Raw genomic sequence first — 27,947 nt, forward strand, 5'->3', positions numbered from 1 at the left:
CGCACTACGAACAATTAATAAAATATTGGTCGGGATTAGGGATTCTGAAGTCTCAGGGTTTTTCAATTCCCGGGACTTGAGACCCAAATTTTTAAAGTCCCGGGAATTCCCGGGATTCGAGACTTTGATTATTTTTCGTATAATCATGAAAAAAAATTATGTTAAAAAATTAACTTATTATTATTAACTTTAATTAATTTATTATTATTAACTTATATTATTTGTGTTATAGGTACGATAGGTGAAAATTTATTGAAACAATTTAAAAACACTTTATTCGATATTTATTTAAATTTAATTTATTACAATTTTTTTAATCGAAATATTTATATCAATATTAAGTTAAAACCTTTACTTTTGTAAGGAAAAATATGTTTTTAAAAATACCAAGGCGTTTAATGATGAATCACATAGCCTGTTTCTGGTTGTTGTGGCAAATATTCCAGATGTAGAAAAAACTCTCTCGCTTTCTGTAGATGTTGGCTTAATTGTAAGCAATGATTTGAATAAAAGCTCTAGATTCGGAGTTCGCTTGATAGTTGAATCTAATATCTGAAACTCCTTTTTAAAGTTGAATTTTTTATTTCTAGTCGTTGAAATATTTTGGTGGTTTGTGCGACAGAGTTGTGTTGATTTCAAATATATTTTTTAAAAGGAAATTAACAATAATTTCGGAAGTTAATAAAGTGGCATCTCGATGACTTTGGGCCTTTCCAAACAGAGAGCGAAGCGAAGGCGAAGTGAAGGCGTGGCGAGGCGTTTTTATTTTGTAATCCGAGGCGTTTTCACGGCGTTTTCGCGGCACTTTCGCGGCGAAGCGAAGGCGTGACGATATTTTATTTTTGACTGTTTTATTATTAAAAAATAAGAAAAAGGGCAAAGAATTTGGGTACACGACATAAATAAAACCCGGCAAGACTATGGAGAGTATCATAGGCTGCATAATTGAATCTTATGAATGAGACTCGAAGGACTCGGTTCGCTCTCTGTTTGGATAGGCCTTTAGAGCTTCAACTGCCAGTTTTATAGGAGTGAGTACTTCACAAATATTTTCCAATACGTGAATGTTCGATTCATTCCAAATTTGGCCGATGCCAAGATCAATTAATGATTTTCTAATGCAATTTCGTAACTTTCAAAATCTCGAGATCATGGGTAATAAGGAATTCCACCTTGTCTTCATATCGAGACATAAATTAAGCTCGACATCAAATTCGCTCTTTACATATTTTTGTAAAATTGCACTTCGGAACGTCTCGAGTCCCGGGTTATTAATTTTTAAATTCCCGGGACTCGAGACAGCAAAAAATCTTTGAATTCTCGGGAATAAATTCCCGGGTTGTCTCGATACAGAATCCCTAGTCGGGATGGAAAGGGTTAAAAAAGAGTCGGAGTCGGTCGATTTTTTACGACTCCGACTCCGCTTAAAATGCTCCGACTCCACAGCCCTGTTTGTAACAGTAAAAAATCGTACGGGGCCCAAGCCGGTTGCTTCGCTCGCCTTGCTTTAACGCCGGGCTTAATAACAACTGGTGGTTTTTGAGCCTGGCGCGTGGTGCTAACTAACAAGTATCAACATTTAGGTTTAATTTAAAATAATAAAAAAAACTTTGTATTTTTAAATTTTATCGATATAAACAAATATTTATATATTCGTGCTAGGGTGGCCATGTGAAAAAAATCGGTATCTGGCCGTGTGTCGCTGCGCCTGTGTGCGTACGTCAAGTGGTGCTGCCTCGTCAGGTGTGTAGCGGGGGGCGCAGACCGATCAGTCAAAGCAAAATGGCGGCGGTGGCCGGTCGCATGTGCGGAGCTGCCCTGCTCAGGGCAACCAGCGGCTTCCGACAGGTATTTCGGTGCCCTATCGATGCTCCGATCCGAAATCGATCCTGCCGCAGCGCCCTTCCCGAGCGTAACAACCGACCCCGATCCCCCCGCCCCTCTCGGTGCCCCCGAGCGCCCCAGTCTTTCGACGCTCTCCGGCATCTTTCCATCCCCCCGGTTCCGTTTTCATTCAACTAACCGTATCGGACCTTTCATTATGTAATAACTAATTTTTTTCATCTCGTCTCGTTTCAGGTCGCTAATCTGTCCACGGCTAACCAGGGTTTCTCTAGGAGGCAGAAATACGTGAGTACAGCCCTTGTATAATGTCGGGCTATGCATTTTTTTATGACAAAAACTCGACTCATGAATTTAACCTCAAAATGAATAGACTTACATACGATGGGTTGTTTACAAGGTGAAAATTGCACTCGATTTATATCGAGCTGTTCAAATCAATCTATTTTTAATTCAACTTTTAACTATTATATCCACATATTTAACCTTTGGTTACTAGTATCTGCTAAAAACTTTACTTATTATTTTTTTATTTTTCAAAACTATTTTGTGCAATATCGAAAGAATATAGTGATAAAAAGTAAGGTCTGACCATTTTTTTAAATTTTGACCTCAAATATGTGTATGGTTAATATACAATATAATAAAATTCACTCGAAAATTGTATAGATCAAAAATATAAATGATCCTTGGCAGTAATAATAATAAGTTCAATACTCTGTTTATATAATGCCAGTAAAAGTTCACATAAATACATAAAGAATAAAACATTTTTAATTTTTACATTGTAAAATATGCTAGCATACATAAATAAAATCTTTATTATCTGACCAAATAAAATGTTTTTTTTTGTGTTTCTATAATTTTTATTTTTATAGACCAATATGCATTACAATTTACATTTATGTTCTAAATTCTAAAATAATTATAATAACTATGATATTTCAGCTGATAATTGGTCTTTGATAAACACTATTTTGCGCTTAAATGCAAAATACGAATAAGCGATTGGTCACTGATGACTTAACTGCAGTGTTGTATGTTTACAAATATTGAAATTTCAGTTTTTTCTACTATCAACATCAGACCCCATTACTTTTATATGTATGATAACTGCCCTAACTTTTCTAAAAAAAAAAAAAATCTGATCAATCTGATCTGCCTTGATTTAAAGTTGCAACTCTTCAAAAAAGTAAAAAACTTAATATATTATGATATTCTGGTGATACCCATTTTGCTGAAAATCTGGAAAATTATTGTGTTCAAAATATGTGGATTATATTTTAGGTATACATACACATTTTTTTTAGTTCATGTATTAAAGGCATGACCAAGCGGCAGAAAATTAGTATTGTTGATATTGAACTGGCGGCGAAATAACCGTTGAGTGGCCACAATGCAATCATAATTTTTTCAATAAGAACGCACATAGCATATTGATTCATGGTAACTGACATAGAGCGGTAAATCGATTACGATGAATTGTGAGCATCGTGTTATGATGTTGACTTAGTCAAATTACCGCTACCCTGAAAATCGCTTTTCTGCTGCACCTGTATAAAAAAATAATAATAAAAGGTTGAGTAGTATATGTTTTCATGCATACAATAAAATCATTTCTTTTGCTTATATTTAATAACAAAAAAGTTTAACTTTGTGAAAAAGCTATTTATCAATAACATCTAACTAGAATTGTTTAAATATAGATATTACTCTATAACACATTGTGAAAAAGAATATCTTATACAATTTCGTTAACTGACATTTTTATGGAAAATTATTTAAAATATATTTCTAGAATATAGCTAGTAGGTGTAGAATTAAAATATATGTATTTTTCTATGGGAGCTGAATATATTATTTATGGCAAAAATGCGTTTAACTATATAGTTAACATGTTCTTGCTATAAATGTGAATTAATATGATGAATATGTTGAAGAATTATGTAAGACATGAAAATGTGTGGTAAAAACATTTGAGGTTATGTCATGAATGTTTTAGATTGTTAAATTTTTTTAATGAATTATTATTTTTTTATAATACATCAGATATTTTCTAGTAGATAATTAATAAAGAATTTTCAAAGCTTAATATCTACAACCTAGCTGGATTTTAATTAATCATTACAATATTCATTCCTGAAATAATAAAATTTTAGGTAAACCTAATTTGTGCTGATCTATCGGAATAATAATTATATAATAATCACTTATTTCGATCTCCCATGCCAGAAATAAATTTAAAAACACAATGATACATATGGGATTCTAACCAAGGACTTTCAGGTCAACAGTCAACGACTTACCACTCATCTACCGTGCTGGTTATAGTATTTTTAATTCAAGATTTTGTTCAAATGCCTAACGTTCTACAGAATGATTTAACTGTACTTTCCGAATTAAATACACTATTCTTGTTGAACATAAAGTAATTCCTCATTATCAACATTATATATTTTTGTTATAAATTATAGAAATACAGCTAAATTTGAAAATGTATAAATATCTCGAAATTACGTTAATAACAGTTTTCACATATATTTGTCAAATTTTACTGAGACATATGAGAGCAGTTTTTTAAAAGCGTATAACATCAGTTATAAATATGCTCATTTTAGTGATAGCTACATGTAGATGATTTTGTATTTTTAATAATAACAGATTTTTAATTGGGCTTATAGCTGCAATAAACCGAAAAATTGAATGAATAATATTAGATACATATAGAAAAGTATGACAAAAAAAACACTAAAAGTTAAAAATTACTGACTTTTTAAAAGATGAAATGGTTTATATGTGAATTATATTTTTATTTAAAATATTCTTACATATTTGGAATTTATTAGTAGTTTTTGATATCTATATGTTATTTAACACTATTCTGAGTAAATGTTCTTAAATATGACTCAAGAATGGATAGGTGGGCTAAATTCATATAATTTTATTGTAAAACATTAAAAATATCACTAAATTATACTATTTTTATTTATTTACTAATAAGTAAATCACATAATGAAGTTTAGAGCTATCAATAATGGTAATATTTAATTTTATATCACAAATTTTAGAAACATTTATTTGTTTTATAGCTATTTACAACTTTGGGTCTGGTCTCCGGAGGCGCAGGTGCTCTTCTGCTCGCCTTAGAGAGTTCTGTCAGTGCTTCGGAACATGGAGCTCATTCGCCTGTGCAGAATTGGAGTCACAACGGCATGTTCAAGTCTCTCGATCACGCTAGGTATATACGCGAACCTCCATGTTGATATATCCTTCGAGTCGAGTGCTAATTTTACGGTTTTTAGTATTCGTCGCGGATACGAAGTTTACAAGCAGGTGTGCGCCGCATGCCACTCTATGAAGTACTTGGCGTACCGTCATTTGATTGGCGTTTCTCACACCGAAAATGAAGCGAAGGCGGAAGCTGCCGAAGTAAATATATATAAGCACGCTTGGTTAGCTTTTTATATGTTTATATAATTATATTTTTGTTATAACAGGCTATGGTTCAAGACGGACCTAATGAAATAGGAGAGTATTTCTTGAGGCCTGGAAAGCCATCGGATAATTTCCCATCTCCGTATCCAAACGAACAAGCAGCTCGCGCTGCCAATAACGGTACAGTTTTAAAAATATATTATTTAAGTATATGTGAGTAAGATTCTCTTTATTGTTTCAGGTGCTTATCCTCCCGATTTATCTTACATCGTTGCCGCAAGGAAGGGTGGCGAAGATTACATCTTCGCATTATTGACCGGCTATTATGATGCTCCAGCTGGCTTTGTGGTTCAAGAAGGACAGTTTTACAATCCTTACTTCCCGGGAGGAGCCATTTCAATGGCGCAAGCTCTTTACAATGAGGTTAATTCATATAGATAGAGTGCTGAATATGAGGGTTATAAAAGTAAAATCAAAAATCATTAGTTAGAGATGACGTATATATTTAGTCTTTCAGTCCTTTTTGCAAGTAAATGATGCATATATGCACTTGCTATATTTTATTAATATTTATTATAATAGTTGGGAAACAGACAATTCTCTAATTGCGATAATAATTGGTGTACTTCTGTACATTTTATATAATTTTTAATACTGCTTTGGCATTGAAAAAAGATTGATTTTATATCACTAATCATCATCACTCTAGTAATGACTGTATTATAAATACTTGTATTTTAATCATGATTAACTTATTTATAGGCAATGGAATACACCGACGGTACGCCGCCTTCTCAAGCTCAACTCGCCAAGGATGTCTGCACTTTCCTGAAATGGGCGTCCGAACCGGAATTCGATGAACGTCAACGTATCCAGATAAAATTGATAGGTTTATCGTTGATTTTGTTACCGATCACTTACTACATCTACCGATTTAAATGGAGCATTATGAAAACTAGAAAATTAGCCTTTAAGCCGCCCAAGAACTAAACCGGAAGGGAGTAACTTAATAGCGATGATGTTGCGTAATCATCGATTACGCAACGATTATAATTAGTGACATCAATTATTTTCGAAAAAGGACGTTGCGTCTGTTCATGTAATAGCATTTTTATGATTTTTGTTAGTCGATCGTTTTGTAGATAAGCCAATCAGTACTCCCTTTTTGTAACTACTGGTTGCTGCGTCAATTTGTGTAATACAATAAATCTGGATTGTCATTGTGCGAATTTTTAACATTGTCGCTGACGATTGTATATAATATATATATTTTTTTGGTAACGCTTAAAAGGCGTTTCCATTTGTTGTCTTATTTATAAGGAGATCACTTGGCTTATCATTGCAATTTACATTGTTCGGATATTGAGTGTGTTTGATATTCAATATTTATTATGAATGTGATTAACAAATATAAAATGACGGCCGGAAGTAGTTTTATGATTTTTATTTATCCTACATTATAAAATCATTAATGAGTAAGATACTACTCCATATCCATTCCTGTTTTGGTATCGCCCTTTTCATGGTTTATATACATTGCGTAGCTGCTATTAATAAAATTCACGAAGGAATACAGTAATAAAAGATAGAATAAGCGCTAAATTTGAAAGTTTTTCTCCCATATCCAGATTCTATGTCTCCCAATAAGCGGTGATTCTTAAATTATATGTGCTTGGAAAAACTACTTACTCCTATAGCCTATTAAATAGGTATCCAATTCTTTGTTCAATGATGGTGTCAGATCTGGCAATTCTCTTCAAAGTCGCAAAAATCGATATATCAGATTTTAACAACCAAATCTTGCAGCACCGCATGCTGGTAGTTACTGATGCTAATTTATAACACTCAAAAGTGAATTTTAGTTGGATGTATAATATGTTCATTTTTACTAGAAGTATTAAGCAGCACATAAAATCTATATATGAAGTGAAAGTACTTTTAATATATAAGTTATAAATGAACAGTAATTTTTTTTATTATTTCAAGTTAAACTTGTGATTTTATTACATGGTAAAATTATTACTATTAAATATTTGCATAATATTGTATCGGTAATGACATAAATATTGTTTTAAAATGCATAGCAAAAAAACATTCATTGTTAATTAATTTACCTGTCTTGGCATCCGCAAGTACAAATTTCAGGAGAAAATAGTCAACAATATGGAAGTAAACCCAACTAATATTTGGCATATATTGTTTTATTCAAAAAGAGTGAATCCACTGTCAGTATACTTAAAAACATTTGCGATGTGTATAGAAATGACTGCTGCCGAACAAACGTGGTTTATTGGATTTCGATCTGGCAATTTTTCGTTCGACGAATCAGAGGGTCAAGGGAGGCTTGAAATGCTGGATAATGAAGCTTTATAAGATTTTGTGAAGATGGATTCAAGCCTATATGTTTAAGATATACTCGGATCAACACAATCGACATTTGTTTGTGGAAAAAGTAAATCGAACCGATGGGTATCATTCAATCTAACGCCGTTCAATGAGTCTTTCTCATCTGGTGCGACAAAATGACAACTTTTTTAGAGCGCATTGTTACTGGAGATTAGAAATGAAGCATTCATGGCACCACTCAACGCCAAAAGCAATGTAGTAAAAGGTAATCCATCAGAAAGTCAAGCTTGGGGGGAATCGCATTTAAAAATGTGAAATTTTGAAGGAATGATCCATTTTTTGTTACAACAAAATAACGAATCATTGCCAACAATTTAGGAGATTAAAGGCGAAATTCAAGCAGTCGTGGTGTCATATTACACTACGATAAAGCGAGACCCTATGCAGCGAAAATTATGGATTTTAAATGGTAATTGTGCTGCATCCACCTTATTTTCCGATTTTCATGTTCCCAATTCCGCACCAGTTTTTAGATGCAAAAAAACTGTATTTTTTTTATGATCAAGTGCATCTGTGGTAATAATTTACAAGATATCTTAACTTGTAAAGCCTTTTCAGTTGCTCGTTAGCCTCGGTTATGTAAAGACAAAGCCAAAATCATGGAGAGATCAAAACAAATGTCGATCACGGTAAAATCTGAAATAATAGCATATCTCGAAGAAAAGGTTTCAATTCTAGAGATAGCGCCAAGAGTGGGGTTTAGTGGATCTGTTATTCTAAAATTTATTTTAAAATATCGCAAAACAGTAATTCTAAAGATTGCAAGGGGGTGGTTGGAAGCGTGTGACGTCTGCTCGAGAAGACCGCAGAATAAAGAATATCATAAAAAAATATCGATTCAAAACTGCTGCTGAAATATAAACAGAATTACAATCTACTTCAAACTCGAATATTTCAAGACGGACAGTGAATAGACGTTTGGTTGAAGCTGGATTGTAAGCGCGAAACCCAGCAAAAAAACACTATTTACTGAGAAAATGAAAAAGAATCGCCTTGGATGGGCAAAAGCACATCACCATTGGACCGTCAAAGATTGGAGTAGTGACTTTCTCAGACGAATTCAAATTTAATGTTTGGAGCAGATGGTAAGTGACTGTGTGCCGTAGTAAAAGCGAAGAATTTCATCCCTTATGCATTAATCGATTCATCAAGTGATGATCTGGGGGTGCATGACAGCTTATGGATTGGGCTCTGTAAATTTCGTCCAAGGCATCATGAATGCAAAAATACATATATAAATTGGTTGTATTAAAAAACTTTATTCCAACCCTTGAAGAACATTCCCAGCATACTGCTGAACCCATTTTGCAAGACGATTCTGCGCCATGCCATTGAGCTCGTTCTGAGTCCAATTATAGTTTTTACATTCAAACTTTCACTAAATTAATCCTCTATCTATAGATTACACAATTCAAAGAGTTAATAGAAATCACATCATTAACATGGCCAAGAAACAGCCCCGACCTGAACCCAATTGAAAATTTTAAGCAATCATAAAACAACAATTAAGAAGAAAACGATCAAAAAATTTAGGCGAGCTGAAAAAACATAACATGGAAATGTGGGAAGAGGAGATTGATATTAAAATAATGAAAAATCTGTATTTATCGATGCCAGGCAGAATACAAGAATTTATTAAAAGTAAAGGTGAAATTACTTCAAAATAATTATGTAAAGATGTTATAAAAGTGTTTTATTTACAAGCTTCTAATTTTCAAATGTTCTCAATATTGTTTTCCATGAATAGAAGCAAAAAATAGTGTCGCGCGCACGTGTTGAGTTGGAGGCTTGCCATTATGCACTTGCAGGGACGACGAAAAAATGTACCTTTCCCAGAATTGACGCAATTGTACCTTCCTAATTTTACAATAATCCAACAGTATTAACGGAAAACGAAAGTTAACAATTATAATTTCAAAAACGTGTAAAAAATGCATCAAAGTTAATAAAATAATCAAAATACATATAAGAACTGCCATGTCAAATTTCAATTGGCCACAGCTGTACATATAGTGTGTACCTATCAAAACCTCTGCATTTGTAGTTATGTACAATGTAAAAATACATATTTTTGGCCTATTTTACAGATGCGCGTCTACTCAATATTTTTGTATCTATATAGTAAAATAATCTGGGAATGGAAATGGGATATGTAAATTTGAATAAAAACAATGAGTCAACTTTTAGATTATATATTTAAAGTTAAATTACACCTTAATTAGCCACAGCATATGATTGATTATCATCATAAGGGATATACATATTTTTGAAGGACTGAAACATATATCCGATTAAAAGCATTGTATATTCATTATAAATGACTGGTTTTATGTTAAACAAATTCATGTTGATTGTAACACAAAATTTAAGCAAATGGGTGAGTTTTACAACAATACGAACATTTAAAATACATAAAATAAATATTACATATTAAAAAAAATGCAACCATAGTAATGTACATTACGTTAAGCGATAAAAATGAAAGTTTTCTCAAATTTTATTTACATCTCCTTTAGCAGTGCTCTTTTAAAATGTAAATACGTTTTTCTTCCTCTATGATTAATAGTAATTTATTGGTATAAGAAAGCCGGATTACTCTTCAATACGAATCGATAACTATCGGTGTGACCAACGTGCTTTTAATTATTTCTCTTCGTACCGACAATCCAAAAAAAAGCAGTCCAAAAACGATAGTACGTTTTTTTAAATTCAAAAGTAACGAAGTATTTAAAAAAAAATATTGTATCTATTCTTGTGTAACTATGCTCTAAGTGGTGGCGCTGCTGCCGTAGCAAAAATGTGTTCGGTCACGTTCGCAAGTCTAAATCTACAATCTGACTATTTATCACATAAACCGAATCGGCATCGTGCCGTTAACAGCAGCGTTGATCGTTAGAAATGGAAATAATTTACATTTAACACGCCTACGCATGAACGTTTATATAAAAATGAAACCTTTAATTTTTATTAGTGTAATATATATTTTGATCGAACGTCAAAATATACATAATATATTCATCAAAGAGAAAACAAAGTTTATAGGCTTAATTTTGGATTAACATATAGTAGCCGCGCTAAAACGTGGTACCCTCGGGCGGCTGAGACAATTTCATATTATCCTTAAGAGTCATAATGCGGCGAAGCTCTTGCAGTACCGTTTTGATCGTGTAATCTCGCTGCCATCTCGCTAGAATAGGAACTTGTCGATTGTCAACCTTGAGCAATAAAAAAAAACGCACATAGTTGCATAAAAATTTAATATAAATGTGTAAATATTGTTGATTGAATCTCTTACCATCCCAGTTGAACTGTTAATGCAGTTAATATTGATCCTAGATAAGAATTTAGCTGATGGGGCTTCATCTGGATATCTCGGGCCGCATTCTATTTTTAGAGAATACATCCTATTTTCATATGGAGTCTGTAAAATAAAAACATTGGTCATTATCCCTTGTTATTATTATTTCAAAGAAATTAATTATAAATAACCAAGTTTGTATTAGTGTATAGTGATTGGCCGACTCAATTTTTTAGGTTTAAACTGCCGTAATGGGATAATACAATTTGAGTATCTGCTTGTTGGGTGACTTAATACCAGATAAAAAAAAATCATAGTGAATATATGACATGTTTTAGATCTAATAAATCAGTTCCAATAAAAGCGAAGGAATGATGGCGACCAGCAGGTTTGTTAAAGCTTATTTGATGCCTTTCATCAGGATTTTTGAATAGTGAACATATTTTTCTTTTATGGATTACCTTCCAAAAGGTGTTATAATAAACGTAAAATACCATTCCGATCCACTTAGTCGAGTTCTACAATAAGCTTTTCTCTTTAATCAAAAATACCACATTCTCTTTATTAGGCAGAATCAAAACTAGAGGACCTGCTTTTCAGGTTCCTTAACAAAGTGAAATGAGCGATGGAAAAATAGTACTCCACGTTAGTTCTTTGAAGAGTGTCTATTAAAGCTTTTTTATTGATGAGAAAAGTTCATGGCCGTTAATAGGGATTACAAAAAAATACCTAGAAATTTTACTCAGTGTGTCAATGATAGCTAAATCAGAAAGGTTTAAATATCTGCCGCAATGAGAAGAGATAACCCATGAATTTGGGTTCCCTTAAAATGGCTGTTTCTAACATGCCAGCCAACAGCAATTCGTATTAAAAAAACTTGCAAGCTTTCTGTAATTGGTCCCACAACTGACCCACCGAAAAAGGGGCAGACAGTAAAATATACATAGAATATATATATACCAGAACATTCACAGTAGCCGCCATTTCTCTTTTCGCATCTACTGGTCCAGCTTAACGTCCGGAATCTAGAATGACCCACAGCCATTGATTGATTTCTTCAATTAGAGGATGGATGCAATATACACGTCAAAAAAAATCTTTCAGTGGACGGATCCTTATTTTTGTGGCATTGTTGATTAATAATTCGGCAGTATGTGAAGGGAAAAAAATCAAAATATGGCATTAAGAATTATATGCTAAGTCTTGTGGTTTGGTCCAAAACCTTGTTTGTGGCGGGTCTGCAGACATATTTGCGTTACAAAATGGGAGGACAGGGAAGTTCTAAACATATCATCAGAATGGCGATACCAAAGATAACACCAATAAATTTGGGAAAATAAAAAACCTACGGTGGTAATCGAATACGAGTGGTGTTGATTTCCATGATCAGATGTTGGCATACTACATATTCCAACGTAAAACCTTAAGATGGTATAGAAACCGAGTATTTATTTATTGCAAAAAAAACGCTTTTGAACGCTTATTTGTTATATAACTCCGAAAATCCAAAGATGTTCTTTTATGACATCAGGTTACAGGTAGTTTATTAATCCATTGGAAAAAATACATTTGCCAAGTTTACGCAGGAAACACAGGCGAAAATGCAAATATTGCTGGCAAACTACCAAACAACGAAGAGTTTCATTGTCCTGAAAAACCTGGATTTTGTCTGTTTTAAACTTTTTCATGAATACTAGTTGTATAATTTGAAAATTTATATAACTTTTGTCATCTGTTGTTACATAGTATTATAATACATTAATATAAATATTTCATATTCTTTTTTATAAGATGCTATATTTCTAAGTGAATCCATTTTCTATACAATTTGCCATGTTGTTTTATAAATAGTACTACATATTTTAATTTATATGGTAGTGTGATTTGCTATTTTTAATACTTAATTATAAAATACCCTATTTTTCATATTCAATTTTTATAACTTTTGTCTTCTGTCATATTATATTGTTATTTTTTATAGTGTTATTTAGTTTTATAAACTTGTCATTAGTAGCTTTATAGTACATTTATATAACTATTAGTCATTTGCTATTTTGCATAATTCATTTTATAAAATTCCATATTATATAATCTATAAATTTTCTACAACTTTTATCACGAGTTTTGTAGTAAAAAAATTGTTTTTTTTTTATATAAAATAAAATAAATGTAATATTTTCCTTTTAATTTTTTTATTTTGAGTTTAGACCATATCATAAACAAATACCTGTTTTTTGACAAAAATCAAACTTTGCCCTTTTTGTAAAATATAGTTTTTATTTTTTATTTTTTGATGTTTCAATTTGATGAAAAATTGGTCAAAAAATGAAAGGTAAAATAAAACGTGTTTAGCGTGTAAGCCGGCCTTTAGTACCCTTGATATTGTGCTTTGACATAGCTATAATTATACAATACTTGCCCGCGCCTGCTCAAGTCGCTGGAAATGAGGAAGACATAAATAATTTTATAATTTTTTTTTTTTTTATGTATAATTTGCAAAATTCGCCAGCCCCTGATGAATGTCTCAATAGTTTGTACGCAGTGAACGTGTTAAGTACTACGGTATTATTGCTGAAATGGAAACAATGCTAGATTGGTGTGATAAGCAAGTAAAAGTAAATAATTTTCCAGTCAAACAGAGTACAGTAGGTTCTCGAGTTACGCGGTTTCTACTTACGCGGATTCGTAGTTACGCGGTTAAAAATTTCGAAAATTTAAAATTTTTTATAATATCGATGTTGATATAGATTTGCGCGTAAATTTTTGCTCCTGGTTGATAATGCACCGGGACATCCACCGTGTGATCACGAACATATCAAAATAGCATTTTTGCCCCCAAATACGACCTCTATAATATTATACAACCTATGGATCAAGGTCTAATACAAAGCTTTAAAAAATATTACTTAAGGTCAATTTTTAGAAATGCCATAAAGGTAACTGAAGGGCAAACAGTATATCACTCACACAGTTTTTGAAAGAACACAATATTTATGAAGCTGTTAAAAATATTGGTGTTGCCTGGAATGAAATTGTAAAGTCTACCATGAAAAACGTTTGGAAGAAGCTTACTCCTCAATTTTTTGAAGTTGTTGAAGACCCCATGCAGGAAGATAACATAATTAATGTTCTTGTTGAAATGACAAACCAATTAAATTTAAATCTAAATGAAAATGATTTCATTGAATTGTTAGAAAGTCATAGAGTGGAATTAAACAATGAAGATTTAATAGAACTTGAAGAATATAGAAACAACGGCGGTGATTCGGAGGAGGAAGTCAAAGAAACAAAAGAATTTGAGTACAAAAAATGAAAGAATGCCTCAATTTGATAGACCAAGGAATGGCTGGTTTAAAAGCACAAGATCCCGACATTGATCGGTTTGAGAAAGCCAATAAAGCAGTTCAGGACGCTATTTCCTGTTATAAAAATATCTATTATGAGAAAAAAAGATCTAGTGTACAATCTTCACTGGGTAAGTACGGTTTCTTATTAGATAAAAGAAATCCAACACCTAAAGATATTGAAATGGAATAGTATAGACATTATGACATGATATTTTAATGAATATGTATGTATAAATATTATTTTTATGTTTCTCATTTTATTTTGTAAAAATAGTTAAGATTATAATGTATGTAGACATTTTACACATAGAATAAATTTTTATAATGCTTATATTTTCATTTTAACCTAATGTATACATACAAGAAGACGGCATTTAGTTCTTTAAAGTATCGTTCGGATGATTAGGGGAATGTATTAATATTTAATACATATCGGATGAGTATTCCTCTACTTACGCGATTTTCGACTTACGCGAATTTTTCTGGAACGAATTAACCGCGTAAGTCGAGAACTTACTGTACTGTGTTATCAAGCTAAGCTGATTTTGGAGCCGTAAGAATCATTGGATGAAATTTACTAAAAAAAAGTGTCCATTTTACCCGAAAATTAGACAGTTTCTGCTAGAAACTGATATGTCGCTAATGGGATAGAAGTTGTGAATGTTGCCAGGCAATTAGATTTGGAAGTCGATGGTGATGATCAGCTTAGTCAGGGGTTGACAATGAGCTCATAGAGATGCGTGAGCAAAACGTTACTGGAAGTATATGACAATCCAGATCCAGTTCCGCCACAAAGGAATGAAAAATATATTTGCTTGCTAGGAAGAAATACTACGTTAAAAAGTTGTGTTGTCATACGAATTCGTGATTTTATGAAGCCATCGACATTGAAATAACTTCGTTTTATGTAATTCATTGTTTTTTTTATTTAGTATTGATGTAAAAAAAACTAGGGTTTTTATTAGTCGTTGGTCCCAATTAAACAAAATTTATATGTATTCATATGCAAAGTTGTACCCCGACACCTATCACGTAACTTCGGGGTATTACTGTAATGATTATTAACCCTTTCTCTGCGACTGATATTTTAGCGCATCATTAAGAAATTTGATATGTATTCATGCCATATTTTTAAAAATATGGCTCAATAAATTCAAGTGATTTACAGCCTTAAATTATACTAAATAACCATATTATTAGTAGTACTAGTGATATTATTGATGATTTCTATAGAAAACGTCCGCAGTGAAAGGGTTAAATATCAGTAGTGGGCGTGAATAAGTTGACAACTCAAAAACATTTTTTTCAAGGCAGCAAGGCAGTTGACTGCAGATGGGTGGGTCGACACACTCTTGCCAAAAAGGCGCTAGTAGGTATACATATATCCTTATGATATACAGCATCGTTATCGATCAGAGGAAAAGAATAGAGGCATACCCTCGGCGGGCCGATGATCATGCCGGTCCAATGGGTGAGGGTCATGTCGTCGTCGTTCTCCAAGCCCCAGGATATCGTGCCATCGCCGACGCCCTTTTGGCCTTGCTCCAACTCCTCCAACAGCCTGAAGTTCCTGGGCACGACTGCAAAGCGAAAGAAAAACGTTAGCGTCGCGGCACGCAGGAGCGGCGGGGGGCGGAGGACCGCGGGGGCGCTCACCGACGCCCGATGAGGGCATGGCCATCGCGAAGATCCGGGGCGGCGGTCGCTTAGGTGCGCGGGGCGGCGAGGGGCTGCGGCTTTTTCAGCACCGCGAGACGACAGCGGGCGGCTCCTATGCTCGCGAACTTTCCGAGACCACTGTTACCAACCGAACGCCGTTGACCGCATGCACAGTCACACCGTGCCGTATGCTGCCTTATAACTACGCGTTAGCGTAAAATAATAATACAATTATTGACAATTATATATTCACATTTATTACTCTTTAATGCTCGTTAATACTTATACTCTAAATAAAATAAATAATTCTTCAGATTGGTACACTTGGAGCAGGGAAATATAGCTTTTTCCGTTCTTTATTATATAACTTAATGTGAATAAATATACCCACAGTAATTAATTATCGATTTATTTATTTATCACCATATCACCGACCATCTCAACGTGACAGGTTTCCATTCGTACGCAAACGTTAACATACCTATTTTTATTATAAATGCTCACGGAAAAATAAAATTTATTTATTTTTTTAATAAGATGTCAGTTTGAAATGAATCACACTAAGGGCTCATTTACACGCTGCCAGTTAGTAGTTGACTGGCGGGTCACTGGCACGCGACGACTGGCATTCCAGTTCACTGGCGCCTTACCGTTTACACAGTGCCAGCAACTGAAAGAATTATTGTTGCAAAAAACCACTACTCACCTTGCGGCAGTACGCATTTTTAACACATAATAAAAAGGTTTTTGCAAAAAATATTTAAAAAATCCCGCATATTTATGAAAATAAATATAATGCTGTATTTATATATGTATTTATTTAGATTTATTTATTGGCAAAACTTGGCGGCACTCTGGTAACACTGGTGTAACGGATTCTCTCCAATGACAACCTCCGGCGCATTCGCACAGTATATGTATTTATAAATAACATGTAACTCTTTAAATATTCAATAACAACCAACCTCTTCTTTGACTAACAGTACCCGCAGCAAATCCAAAATTTATATTTTTCATGGCCTGTGCTCATTCTGATTTAGTTTGTACTTGTATAAAAAAGGATTCGAACATATTTTATTGACACTATAATGAAAACAAATAATAAAACAAGCCTGACTGGAAATAAGAAAAAATATACAATTACTTTTATTGAAAATTATGATTACTTTTTACGAACTTTCCGTTTCAATCACGGTCCGTAACACAACCGTAAAAATCTGAACTATCTTATCGTTTTTCTTTATATTAAGCCACTGTTATTTAAATATGCACACTCATTAATCTGTATTCAATAAGCATTATCTTACTAATCAATCTATCAATACGTCGAGTTTCTGTGGTCTGAGTCATCGTTAAATTATTTCGCGCATAGTAATAACCTTGCGTTGTAAATAACGCGATATAAGATTTACGATATTTTGTAAGTATCGAATTGAATGAACTAAAATAATGTTAAATGACATTATAATCAAATTGGATAATTATTATTATTATTTTATTATAAATAATTTTATTATTTTTTTAAATATTTCATATAAAAATTAAAAATAATAAATAAAATATACATTATTTAATTTTATTATAGCGATGGTCATTAATTTGTTTGTTATGCTTAATTTTTATCGCTCAAGTTGGCAGTAGAACGCTCGGCTGCGGCCGGCCGGGAGCGGCAGCGGGTGCCGGCCGCGCATCTTCGGTCAGTGTCTCCGCCCCCATCGCTTCCGTTCACCTTTGACCCTTCGCAACCCGTCAGTTCGACTGACCGATTCATTCATGTCCCTCTCGCCGTTGCTGAGATAATTTTGAGCCCTAACGACTGCGTGTCTTAGACTCGGGGCCCCTTTTCGTTCTCACCTTCGATCTGTCACTTTGACTTTGAGTTTAAATCGAGACTCCCACATAGCCGTTAACGTCGCCCGCGCCGACGCTGACGTCGATTGCACATTTTATTTGTATTCTCAAAAGAATAACAAGCTGTCATCCATTATTTTGATCATATGCAGCACAGAGATTTGGTTTATATCATGTGTTAATATGATTCCAGTGTCGTTCGTAATGCACCGAAGTGGGCTCACAAGCGTATCCGGCATCGGAGGGCCAGGATCGGGAGGAAAGATCGCTGGCCTGTACGACTTGGAGGAGACACTGGGAAGTGGTCATTTTGCGGTCGTGAAGCTCGCTCGCCATGTATTCACGGGTGAAAAAGTCGCCGTTAAAGTCATCGATAAGACCAAACTCGACGATGTATCGCGAGCACATCTATTTCAAGAGGTCAGTATGCGCCGTATGCAATTGCCAAGAGTGTATCTTTAACCAGTTTTACTATGGACCTACTTATAGAATAGCTTATGTTTGATATAAATAAATTTATTTTAATTTTGACGAGACTGACCGATACTTCCTTTTTCATGCTCACCTCATTAAACTGTCAAGAGACCGAAATATTTTTAATCAAGCGTAGAACAACACCACACTATGCCTTTTTGTCATTGTTTACGCATGCACACAAATTTCCTACTCATATCCGATTACATCAAGCACGCGCAGCTTCTCAAATGTTCCCAATAAAATATTATATTTTTCTACAAATAACAATATTAAAAAATAAATAATAAAAAGACATATCTATAAAAATAAAACCTAAATTACTTAAAATAAAACACCTCTATATATAATACAAAAATAATAAATCAAACATTTTTTAAATGTTATCCGAGAGCGATTCCGACATTTTATTACTTTACGCTAGGGATTCCAATCCCGGGATCCCGAACGATTTTCAATACCCGATGAGTCCCGGGATTATAAAACATAATCCCGAATTTTTTGGATTGATTGATTTATCAAGCACAATCGAATTATTATTGACAAAATCGTTATATTTCGTATACAAACTTGCGCGAGTTGCACGTGTCATCTGTGAATCTTTGAGGCTGTAAGTCTGAACGTGCTTTTTCAGCTGCAGGCTGCTTAGGAACCAAAATCAGATCAAGGCTAAATGATGAAACGCTTGATGCTTTGATGTTACTTCGTGAGTTTTTTCCAAAATAATGTTTTCCATTAATTGTGTCTATGAATGTACATATGTACATACATTGTCAAAAGTTCATTTTTTATCTTCTCAAATAAATAAATAAGACCTTCCCTTTTTTATTTTTATTATATTATTTTCTATTTTAAGTCCAAGACTAAAATTATACGTACTTTATACATTGTACGTTATAAAAAACGGATGTAAAAAAATATTGTATTATTCATTTTAAATTATTTTTATCGATAAAATAACATGAAAATTATCCCGGGACTGGTCCCGGGATCCCGGGATCGACTAATTGCAATACCGAAATCCCGGGATTAAAATTTTGGCCCGGGATTGGAATCCCTACTTTACGCATTTGACGCACAGCTCTGTGATAAATAAAACAGTTACACGTATGTCTTCGTTCAATATTACGGGTAGTAATGGGCGAATCATCTGAAGGCAAAGATAGAGGACATGACCTTGATGTATAAAAAGTTTCCTATAAAATAATGTATTTTTGTCATATTTTTTTATCCTAACAAAATGTTGATATCATACTTACATTATACGGATGTCCCGTGTTTTCATTACACCGATAAATCTGACATATTTGATATGAATTATAAATAATGAAAATTTGTTATTACTGCTTTTATAATAAAGAATAATTTCAAATGTAAATCTGAAAAGTACTTACTTCGTAATTGCAATAATCTTCGTCTGATTCTGATTCGAACATTTCAATCACGTATTCGTTATCCGGGAGAAATTCTAGATCCGATTCATCTGAATCATTATGTCTAAGTCTTCGCTATAAATATTATTTAAACTAAAGTTAGTTTATATTAAAATTATTTAACGAAGTAAAAATATTAAATATACCTGTTAAATCGAAAAATAATTGAGAAGCGCGGGAATATTCTGTGCTTCAACGTAGTTCTCTTGACAACAGGCAATCAAATACTGATGCACGATTGAAACGCCGTCTAATGCGTGAGTCAGAGTGTGAAGCACCTTGCCCTAGCTCTCTTGTTCTGTCACACGCATTTGTGCATCTCACTCGCATACGTACAAGCAAATCCATGCGAGAGAAAAGGGGATATACTCACCCGTCTCTCTTGCGAAATTCTATGGCAAAGTGGTATAGCATAGGCGCATGAAAGTTTAAGTGGCCCAAACTTTTCTGAACTTTTTTATGTGCCACACAACCCATAACAGTGAAGTCATTAATGCTTGTAATGACTAATTACATTAGATGTAATGTTAAATTTATGCATCAATCAGTTTGCGACTGGACGGCGATTGTCAATCACATGACACAGGAGGCCAAATATAAATCTTTTTATAAGTCAATGTATCTGATTAGCAGTTTGCAGGGATATCATTTGAGAGGGAAAGGGGCAGGTAGGGGCATTTATCCCCCCTTGAATTTGCCCAGAAAAATGCATGTTATTTAATATATACTATGAATTTTAATGAAATCGAAATATTAAAAAAACGATCACTGACTGGCTACATTTTGCCCACCTCATGGAAAAGGTTGAAATAATGTCCCTGGCAGTTGGGATCAAAAAGTTGAGGGTCTGGTATCCATACACTCACTAACTGCGATACCTCACAATAGTGAGGGATCGACAGTTTGTTTAACATTTATTGTCTATATTCAATAAAAGCTTGACAAAGTTTAAAATGAGATATATTATCGTGAACCAGTTGTTATGAACCACTAAATAATCACTAGGAACTGGTAATATAGCAAAGATATAAAGCAAAGAAAAAATCACGTTGATATAGCTTTACAAAGGCCATAAACATGAGCTAATGTGTGTATAAATTTCGAAAAAACAATTATAATGTGTCTTTTCTTTAATATTTTCGTTAGGTAAGTATATCATACGCGCTTATTAAAAAAACTACAAAAAAATTCTAAAGTGTATTTCTAGGAAGGTGTAATATCCGTAACACATAAAAGTGTAATAAAAATTCTCAGCATAATGAATAGTATTGTAAACAAAATTCTTGACAAACGCTTATAAAAAAACATGTGTTTTATTCTTAGTTGCAAGTGTTTTTTTCCTAAATGGCGAGAAATTACTCATCAATTTGTTTTGAGACTTAATTGTGGCTGGGTGTTCCTATGAGATTTCGTTGACGTTATTATATGTTTTGTGTAATGTAGGACTTTGTTTTACTTGTTAATTTACCACACAAAAAATATTTATAAAAATATAAGTTTATTAAATAAATGTGCACAAAGTACTATTTATCATATTTTTTTCTAAATTTTATCAAAGCAAACGCGTACAAAAATGTTAGATAAAAATGAGCTACAGTATACGTGTAACTTTTCGTTTAAATCGAGTTATTTTATCGTTGTCGCAAAAAGTAGATTTTCCTAATTATTTTTAAAGCAACATGAAAAATTTGTGATTATTTTTTGTTATTAATAAATATCAGATACAGCAATGGTATTATGTTCAAATCAGATTATACAACAACCCAAACAATACTTGAAAATAAAGAACTTGCTTTATTTATCACAAGCTTATCTAATCTCTATAAATCTCAGGTTCGATGTATGAAATTGGTTCAACATCCCAACGTAGTGCGACTGTATGAAGTAATCGACACTCAAACTAAACTCTATTTGATATTGGAATTGGGCGATGGGGGTGATCTCTACGATTACATCCTGCGTCACGATACCGGCCTCTCCGAAAATCTTGCCAGGGATTATTTCAAACAAATTGTCAGAGCTATATCTTACTGTCACAGGTTTGTTACTTTGCTACTTAAAATAATACACGTAAGAAATTCATTCATTTTTTAATGATGGTCCATTTCAGATTGCATGTTGTACACAGAGATTTGAAGCCGGAAAATGTTGTATTCTTTGAAAAATTAGGCATCGTAAAACTCACCGACTTTGGATTCAGCAATAAGTTTTGTCCCGGTCAAAAATTAGAAACGTCATGCGGCAGTCTCGCTTATTCGGCCCCGGAGATTTTGTTGGGCGATTCTTACGACGCTCCGGCTGTGGACGTATGGTCTCTGGGGGTCATATTATACATGCTCGTTTGCGGTCATGCTCCTTTTCACGAAGCTAACGATAGCGAAACGCTCACCATGATTATGGACTGTAAATATACAGTTCCGCAACATGTCTCATCCGACTGCAGAAAGTGAGTGAAGCCTCTATACTATTATTAAATTGGTCATTTGAACAATAATAAAATGTATGTTTATTTAGATTAATCAGCCGTATGTTGGTGCGAGAGCCGGAAAAACGAGCAACGTTAACACAAATATCAGGAGATCTTTGGTTGCAAGCTGGCAGTACTCTGTCGCGAGATAGTGAGTCTCCGGATTGTGCCGCTGAAGATAGTTTACCTTTAGTTTCAAAACAGCAGCTCAGCGAAGATGACCACACTCTAGTCGTGCAAAAGATGGTTAACGGTCATATAGCCAGTAAGGAGCAAATTTTAGAAGCGATCGAGAAAAACGAGTACAATCATATTACCGCCACGTATTATTTATTAGCTGAGAGAAAATTGCGTACTTACAGGTACGTCTCATGTAATATGTTAATAAGTTATGTTACTATTAAAAGGTGTATATTTTCAGACAAAAAATTACAAATGCAAAAAGGCCTGAAGCACTGGGAGTTAGCTTAATCAATATAAATAAGAACAATTCTAAAAAGAATGATGTGCAATCAAATAGATTATTAGTACCCAATCAACCCAATCCAGGATTATTGCTTTCCATACCGAGAACTCCTGGAGATGTACCTCAGGTATTTATAAAATTAACACGTTCGATGCATACACTATTTGTATAAGAACGGACTAACTGTGATTTGGTTATAAAATTGATTAAATAATCCAGCAATTTTTTTTATGAATTCAGAGAATACGTAAATGCAGTATTGTCCGTGAAGAAGAAGATGATGAGGATAGTAATGGTGCACGGAGAGGATCTAGATCAGAAGGTCGTTTGCATCTTGCTTTACAAGAAAGATTACCCAGTAATTTGCCAAATGTTGCCGCATCGAACGTTGCTCCTCTTGAATCACATTCAAACATAGAATCAGCTATATCAAAGGTAGTATTCATATTGATTCGCTTATGTATAAAAAAATACTTTATCGTTATTGTTTTTAGGTGAATATTGAAGACGAAAATACTAGAAAACGGTTAGGAAATCCTGGGACAGGCACGGCGACTGCTTGGATGTCTATCGGTAAAAAGAACAACACCGTCGGAGATCAAAGCAGACCGAAATCTGCGATAGAGCAGTGTACAACGCTAAATAATAATATTCCAATACCTTTATCGATTCCAAAGATAGTCAAAACTCCTCCGAGTGTTGTCAAAAATAAAGTGTCCAACACTTGCATATCCAATTATACAGTACCGACCACGACATTGAGCGAAGCGGCCACTATAACAATTCCTATTCGCACTAGTATTGCACAATCGCTCGAAAGTGTTCCTCCTCTGTATAAAACGATGCCACCGACTGTACGACCATTAAAGCACACCATCGAAGATAGAAAAAATGCACCGGTGCCGATAACAGAAGAGAACACTTTCCAGCAGAGGCGTAATAAATACTATAAAACACATAGATCGACTAGTTGCAGTTCATCCGAAGCGTCCGACGATGATTCTGAGAGTCGAAAGAAACGTCCGTCGAAACATCTCACCACTCCGACGCATAAACCGTTACCGCAAAGAAGAGATTCTCACGACGATTCGAGTGATTCTCAAGAACCAGGCGCTACGGGTACCGGAAGCGGCTCGTCTTCGAGTAGAGTAGTGCAGCCGAGCACCGGAGGTAGTAACGACAGTGGAGGAAATCAAAGCAGCGACACCGGAAACAACGGAAACAGTAGTCTGTCTCGCCGTCATCGAGGCGGACGAAGAGCTTGCGAGACTCGCCTGCGAGAGAGTCAATCTTTGAATCGGATAACGGAAGTGCAAGAAGCCGACACGGCGCCGGCTCAACCGCAGCGCAACAAAGGATTCTTTCATCCGACTCGATTCTTAAACAGCTTCGCCAAGCGGCCGCTGCAAGTATCGTCAGACGTTCAAAACGCCGATAAAATGATGCAAGTGAACGCAGCGAGAACCCACGTCCGCGCCGCCGTCTCTGAAGAGAAGGAAAACTGCCACAAAATCGTAAGTGTGGCCGAGAAGCATGGCTTTAAAAAAGTGCGGCTCTTCAGTAGGTATTTTCAAGTACACAAGAAGCTATGTTTACCTCGTCTCCCTCTTCCAGGACTGTGGGGCCGATCGGGGCGGTTGTATAAGGCTCAGTCCTGCGGTAGTATTGTCCGCGACAAAATAACATCTGCGGGCGCCTCTAGTCTTTTGTTGGTAAACGAACTGTGCCGCGATAAGCCGATAGTCTTAGACCCGCACATGGCGCGGATAAAGCTGCTGGCCGACATGCCCCCGTGCGGCGCCGAGTTGAAGTCGCCTCAGCAAGGTTTCAACGTATGCCAGGTCCACTCGGGCGACCCTTCCAAGTGTTGCGGGATGTGTTAATGATCGAGTTTATTAAGTTTCTTCTGTTGATTGGCGACGGAAGATGCAACCCCTATCATTAAATGAAAAAATTCTAATAATATGTTATTTGATATAAAGAAGATTTACGATAACGTTGTGTAATTGACTCTTAGCGTGTATCTAATGTTTAACGTCACCATTTTCGATGTCAACTAGCGCACTGGACTCCAACTAACTACTTTGTACTTTTCGCTTGCGGGAAATGTTATTATTTCGGTGGTGCCAAAACTCTCATAGGCGTAGCGCCGGTGGTGTAGTAATTTATCTTTTTTGATAAACTAATTTATTGATAAACTAGCATCGTATCTGCATCTGAATCGAACAAGTTTTATGTATACATGAGAGGAATATAAAAGCATTAGTGATGCAGTGCTTATTCAATAGACTGGTTAATATCGCTGAAGCATTGTATAGATGAAACGAGTATTTAATCGATAGCAGACTGTACAAAAGCTTCTTTAAATCCGTGAGCGAAAAAACAATAGAAGCAGAGCAACATTGTACTGTTGGATCGAGCGAAGACAGCGAAATGGAGAATGGAGTACTGGTTTAAAACCATCACTGTGTTGAAGACATCCACCTCAAGTGTAGCGGGCTGGCCCAACTACACGGTCTCCCTACTCCTCGCTGCTTCATCTCGTCGAATTTATTTTTGTCGCTTTCGGTAGTTTTTATAACATTTTTTTGTTAGTAGATTCTGGGATCAACAATTCATATTTATTCTTTATAATAGCATCAATTTAACTTAAACAAAAATCTTAACTAACACTGCACCACTGCTTAGTGCTACATATTTTTATGGTCAGATTAATGACACATTCAAACTCAATATTCAAACAGTTCGGACTTGGCAAGAATAAGATGACATGAGATATCTTTTTTTTGTTAAAAGGTTTTTAATACAAGGATTTCCAACCATTAACGGCAATGGAAAATATATATAATAATATAGCACTTTGTGATAATCGATTACATAAGCAATACTTATATGCCTTTCCAGTCTTTTTATCTGAGCCAAGTTTATCTGCTTAGAGATTGAGTTTGATTGTCTTATTTATCTAACACTATACCTATAAACGTATACATAATACCTAAGTCACCGAGGACCATTTTCGTTGAAGTGAATAATTTAACCCGCGGTCAAATGAGCTATTGCTGCCTGATTTTATGAAAAAAATGTACGCTGATGATCGACGACACAAATTAACTACTCTCAGTAATCGTGACTGACTAGACGTTAATACTATTTTATATGTATAAGGTTTTTTTTTAATGAATAAATATATAATAACGACTTTTAATAGCAATATTATCAACGTAAGAGTCAGCTTATTATGTGAGAAAGAGTGAGAGAGAAAGAGAGAGAGAGTTCAATGATTAAACTCGAATCAACAATACATTTTGGCCGTGCGATTAAATTTTGAAGTGTTTTGAATGTGTATTTCCTGTAGATTAAGGGCACACCGCGTAAAATGTATGCCTATGATTGTATCGTAGTGTTATGATGTATTATGTACACGTTATTTCGACTCTGATTTACACTCCCGAGTGTAACATCATTCCTGATCTTTTGAAAATTGTGATATTATGAACCTTTATACTGTGTTTCTTTGTGTTTATGTCAGGCAGCTTCTGGTCTTTTTTTTAAGATATATTTTTATACTCTCGACTTCCGCTTTGAAAATTAATCTTAAATCTTCGATCCTTCGAGTCTGGTCACTTGAAAGAGTGCACTGTGTGTTTATTATACGAAAAAATCTATTATATATGTGTATGTTGTAGTATTAAACACGATTGTCTTTGTGGACAGTTTGTATTACGTATCTTTTACTACTTCTCATTAACGCGTTAATCTTTCATTTTAATTATTAATCGCCTATTCATATTATAACTCGGCCTTTAGCTACGAAGTATTTAAATTGTTGTTAATTTATTTTATGTTATTTATTTTGTTGTGAAAATTCGATGTCGACGAACTTATGCGATTTTTTTGCGTTGATTTATAGTGTTAATGTATAAGTTGCATTTAATATATTGACTGTTTGAAGACTGTCAAGTTTTAACCTTTTTAACTTTTTATGGTTAAAATCAGTGGCAGTTTTATTTTTATTATTATAATGACCGACTTTTTTGTTCATTACTTTATTTATAAGAGGTGCTGAAGTTCTGCAGCTTATATTTAGAGCTGCCGCTGATCAAAATCATGATGGTGCATTTAAATATTGCTCATATTCATATTATTAACATATCTCCATTTTTCGTGCTATAAAATAATAGATAATGTGTGCAACTTTTCAAATATTAGTTTGGATTGATATGATTCAATTAAAGTGCAACTGCACAACCTGGGAGTTGGAATCTTATGAAACTAAACTAATGACTCATAAATGTATATCAGTGGCTGGTAATCTATTTATCAGATCAAAGTCATGAAAGTGTTTTAAAAAAATCATTAGAAATACTTTTTGTTGTTGTAGTCAGAATAAAAAGTCAGCCACTGTACGAATGCATGAATTGTTTGAATGATGATCTATTGCAATTTCTTATTAGATTATATTTATAATTTATTAATTTGTGATGTTGTGTGAGTTGGAATTTTTATTTATTTTATTTATTGTAATGATCGGAAGGCCAAATCGGTTTAAAGTATGTATATTTTTTTTATATCGAATCACAAAGTATTTAACTTATATAGATTTATAATAATACGCGTATTTAATCCGAATCATATTAATTGTTTTGACCAAGCATTAAATTTGACTGTTGATGAGACTTATATAACGAATCACGTAAATTATTGTATGTGATTTTTTTTAAATACTATCCTTTTTGTATCGCGTAAGTGAGTGTCCGTCACAATGTAAATATACTCGACCCCTATGTAACTAGATCTCGAGATGTAAATTTTGATTTATGGATGTTAGACTATTTAATTAAAATAAACTTTTTTAATTTACATATTGACGGTTCTATCTCGAGATTTTCTTATGATTTATAAATGTTCATGTGTATTGGAAAATGTGAAAAAAAATGTAATAAAATTTATGTGTTTCGGTTTGATGTATTTATATATTATATTTCTCGATGTAGTAAAAATAAATATAAATATATGATGTTAAATTGCAAGCTGGTCTTGTAAAACATTTCACAAAATAACTTTATAAGAGATTGCTTACTATAATGACTACGTTTTGTGTATTGTTGAATTTACAGTGTATTAATGTACAAAAAAATTATACAAGAATGTGATTAATCATTTCTTTCTTGTGTTATTTTTTTGTTTATAGGTTATATGTAACTGGGGAAATAAAACATTAATAAACAACCATTAAAAACATATGATTGTTCTTGAATTTATACACATC

At 33.9% G+C, this 27,947-nt stretch overlaps 3 protein-coding genes across 4 annotated transcripts; 2 read left to right on the forward strand and 1 right to left on the reverse strand.

Annotated features, from left to right (window-relative positions):
- Positions 1 to 1,712: 1,712 nt before the first annotated feature.
- Positions 1,713 to 6,709, forward strand: Cyt-c1 (Cytochrome c1). Its single transcript, XM_088181714.1, has 7 exons — positions 1,713 to 1,848; positions 2,080 to 2,130; positions 4,932 to 5,080; positions 5,145 to 5,271; positions 5,340 to 5,457; positions 5,519 to 5,700; positions 6,040 to 6,709. The coding sequence occupies exons 1-7, from the start codon at positions 1,783 to 1,785 to the stop codon at positions 6,265 to 6,267; spliced, it is 921 nt and encodes a 306-aa protein (XP_088037840.1). The 5' UTR covers positions 1,713 to 1,782; the 3' UTR covers positions 6,268 to 6,709.
- A 3,150-nt stretch (positions 6,710 to 9,859) lies between these two features.
- Uev1A (Ubiquitin-conjugating enzyme variant 1A) lies at positions 9,860 to 16,127 on the reverse strand. The gene is made up of 4 exons (XM_088204988.1): positions 15,985 to 16,127; positions 15,766 to 15,908; positions 10,979 to 11,104; positions 9,860 to 10,898 (listed from the first exon to the last, which is right to left on the reverse strand). Exons 1-4 carry the CDS (start codon positions 16,007 to 16,009, stop codon positions 10,758 to 10,760), a joined length of 435 nt encoding a protein of 144 aa, XP_088061114.1. The 5' UTR covers positions 16,010 to 16,127; the 3' UTR covers positions 9,860 to 10,757.
- A 1,496-nt stretch (positions 16,128 to 17,623) lies between these two features.
- On the forward strand, positions 17,624 to 27,919 carry Snrk (SNF related kinase). 2 transcript variants are annotated; one of them, XM_088205627.1, is made up of 9 exons: positions 17,624 to 17,683; positions 18,032 to 18,258; positions 21,579 to 21,784; positions 21,856 to 22,191; positions 22,260 to 22,574; positions 22,634 to 22,805; positions 22,919 to 23,113; positions 23,173 to 24,192; positions 24,293 to 27,919. In XM_088205627.1, exons 2-9 carry the CDS (start codon positions 18,043 to 18,045, stop codon positions 24,359 to 24,361), a joined length of 2,529 nt encoding a protein of 842 aa, XP_088061753.1. In that variant the 5' UTR covers positions 17,624 to 17,683; positions 18,032 to 18,042; the 3' UTR covers positions 24,362 to 27,919. The 2 variants fall into 2 exon arrangements, with proteins under 2 accessions (XP_088061753.1, XP_088061752.1); XM_088205626.1 differs by having other exon boundaries at positions 23,173 to 27,919.
- The last annotated feature ends 28 nt before the right edge of the window (positions 27,920 to 27,947 follow it).

This window comes from Plectrocnemia conspersa, unplaced genomic scaffold, assembly GCF_051122295.1.
Source record: "Plectrocnemia conspersa isolate PC_06_02 unplaced genomic scaffold, ASM5112229v1 ptg000002l, whole genome shotgun sequence".
NCBI lineage: Eukaryota > Metazoa > Arthropoda > Insecta > Trichoptera > Polycentropodidae > Plectrocnemia > Plectrocnemia conspersa.

Coding starts and splice junctions, on each gene's coding strand:
- Cyt-c1 (XM_088181714.1), top strand. CDS start 1,783: ATGGCGGCGGTGGCCGGTCGCATGTGCGGAGCTGCCCTGCTCAGGGCA. Junction 5,081..5,144: donor AAGTCTCTCGATCACGCTAG/GTATATACGCGA, acceptor TACGGTTTTTAG/TATTCGTCGCGGATACGAAG. Junction 5,272..5,339: donor CGAAGGCGGAAGCTGCCGAA/GTAAATATATAT, acceptor TTGTTATAACAG/GCTATGGTTCAAGACGGACC.
- Uev1A (XM_088204988.1), bottom strand. CDS start 16,009: ATGGCCATGCCCTCATCGGGCGTCG. Junction 11,105..15,765: donor TGATCATCGGCCCGCCGAGG/GTATGCCTCTAT, acceptor TTTATTTTACAG/ACTCCATATGAAAATAGGAT. Junction 10,899..10,978: donor TTAACAGTTCAACTGGGATG/GTAAGAGATTCA, acceptor TTATTGCTCAAG/GTTGACAATCGACAAGTTCC.
- Snrk (XM_088205626.1), top strand. CDS start 18,043: ATGCACCGAAGTGGGCTCACAAGCGTATCCGGCATCGGAGGGCCAGGA. Junction 21,785..21,855: donor GCTATATCTTACTGTCACAG/GTTTGTTACTTT, acceptor GGTCCATTTCAG/ATTGCATGTTGTACACAGAG. Junction 22,806..22,918: donor CTCCTGGAGATGTACCTCAG/GTATTTATAAAA, acceptor TTATGAATTCAG/AGAATACGTAAATGCAGTAT.